The sequence below is a fragment of the Nematolebias whitei genome, chromosome 17 (assembly GCF_014905685.2).
Source record: "Nematolebias whitei isolate Nwh7 chromosome 17, NemWhi1, whole genome shotgun sequence".
NCBI classification, from domain to species: Eukaryota; Metazoa; Chordata; class Actinopteri; order Cyprinodontiformes; family Rivulidae; genus Nematolebias; species Nematolebias whitei.
This window is the reverse complement of record NC_056514.1, coordinates 41,657,407-41,658,053: the sequence shown is the minus strand read 5'-3', so window position 1 is coordinate 41,658,053 and position 647 is coordinate 41,657,407. Positions and strand designations below refer to the sequence as shown.

The 647-nt window shown below is 50.7% G+C and overlaps 1 protein-coding gene across 3 annotated transcripts in view; it reads left to right on the top strand.

Moving 5' to 3' along the window:
* LOC119423874 (cGMP-dependent protein kinase 1) overlaps positions 1-647 on the top strand; it is a 47,767-nt gene that overhangs the window by 44,298 nt on the left and 2,822 nt on the right. Inside the window, exon 11 of one of the 3 annotated variants that reach the window (XM_037691298.1) lies at positions 66-205. In XM_037691298.1, coding sequence (XP_037547226.1) covers positions 66-205 — 140 coding nt within the window. Of the gene's footprint in view, positions 1-52; positions 206-647 lie in introns of all 3 variants that reach the window. The other 2 variants (XM_037691299.1, XM_037691300.1) reach the window with 2 other exon arrangements.

Sequence of the window (647 nt, the reverse complement as noted above, 5' to 3'; positions counted from 1 at the left end):
GAACCCAGTGAATATACATGAAACCAGTTGAGGAACCCAGTGAATATCTTACTGTCTTTTTTCAGGTGCAGCTGAAAAATGAGGAGGCCAAGACTTTCGCTATGAAGATCTTGAAGAAGAGACACATCGTGGACACAAGGCAACAGGAGCACATCCGCTCCGAGAAAAATATCATGACCGACGCTCACTCAGACTTCATCGTCAGGTCAGTGGGTCAGAACCAGGTCCAGTGGAGTTAGACCAGTGGGTCAGAACCAGGTCCAGTGGAGTTAGACCAGTGGGTCAGAACCACGTCCAGTGGAGTTAGACCAGTGGGTCAGAACCACAACCAGTGGAGTTAGACCAGTGGGTCAGAACCACAACCAGTGGAGTTAGACCAGTGGGTCAGAACCACAACCAGTGGAGTTAGACCAGTGGATCAGAACCACAACCAGTGGAGTTAGACCAGTGGATCAGAACCACAACCAGTGGAGTTAGACCAGTGGGTCAGAACCACGTCCAGTGGAGTTAGACCAGTGGATCAGAACCACAACCAGTGGAGTTAGACCAGTGGATCAGAACCACAACCAGTGGAGTTAGACCAGTGGGTCAGAACCACGTCCAGTGGAGTTAGACCAGTGGGTCAGAACCACAACCAGTGGAGTTAG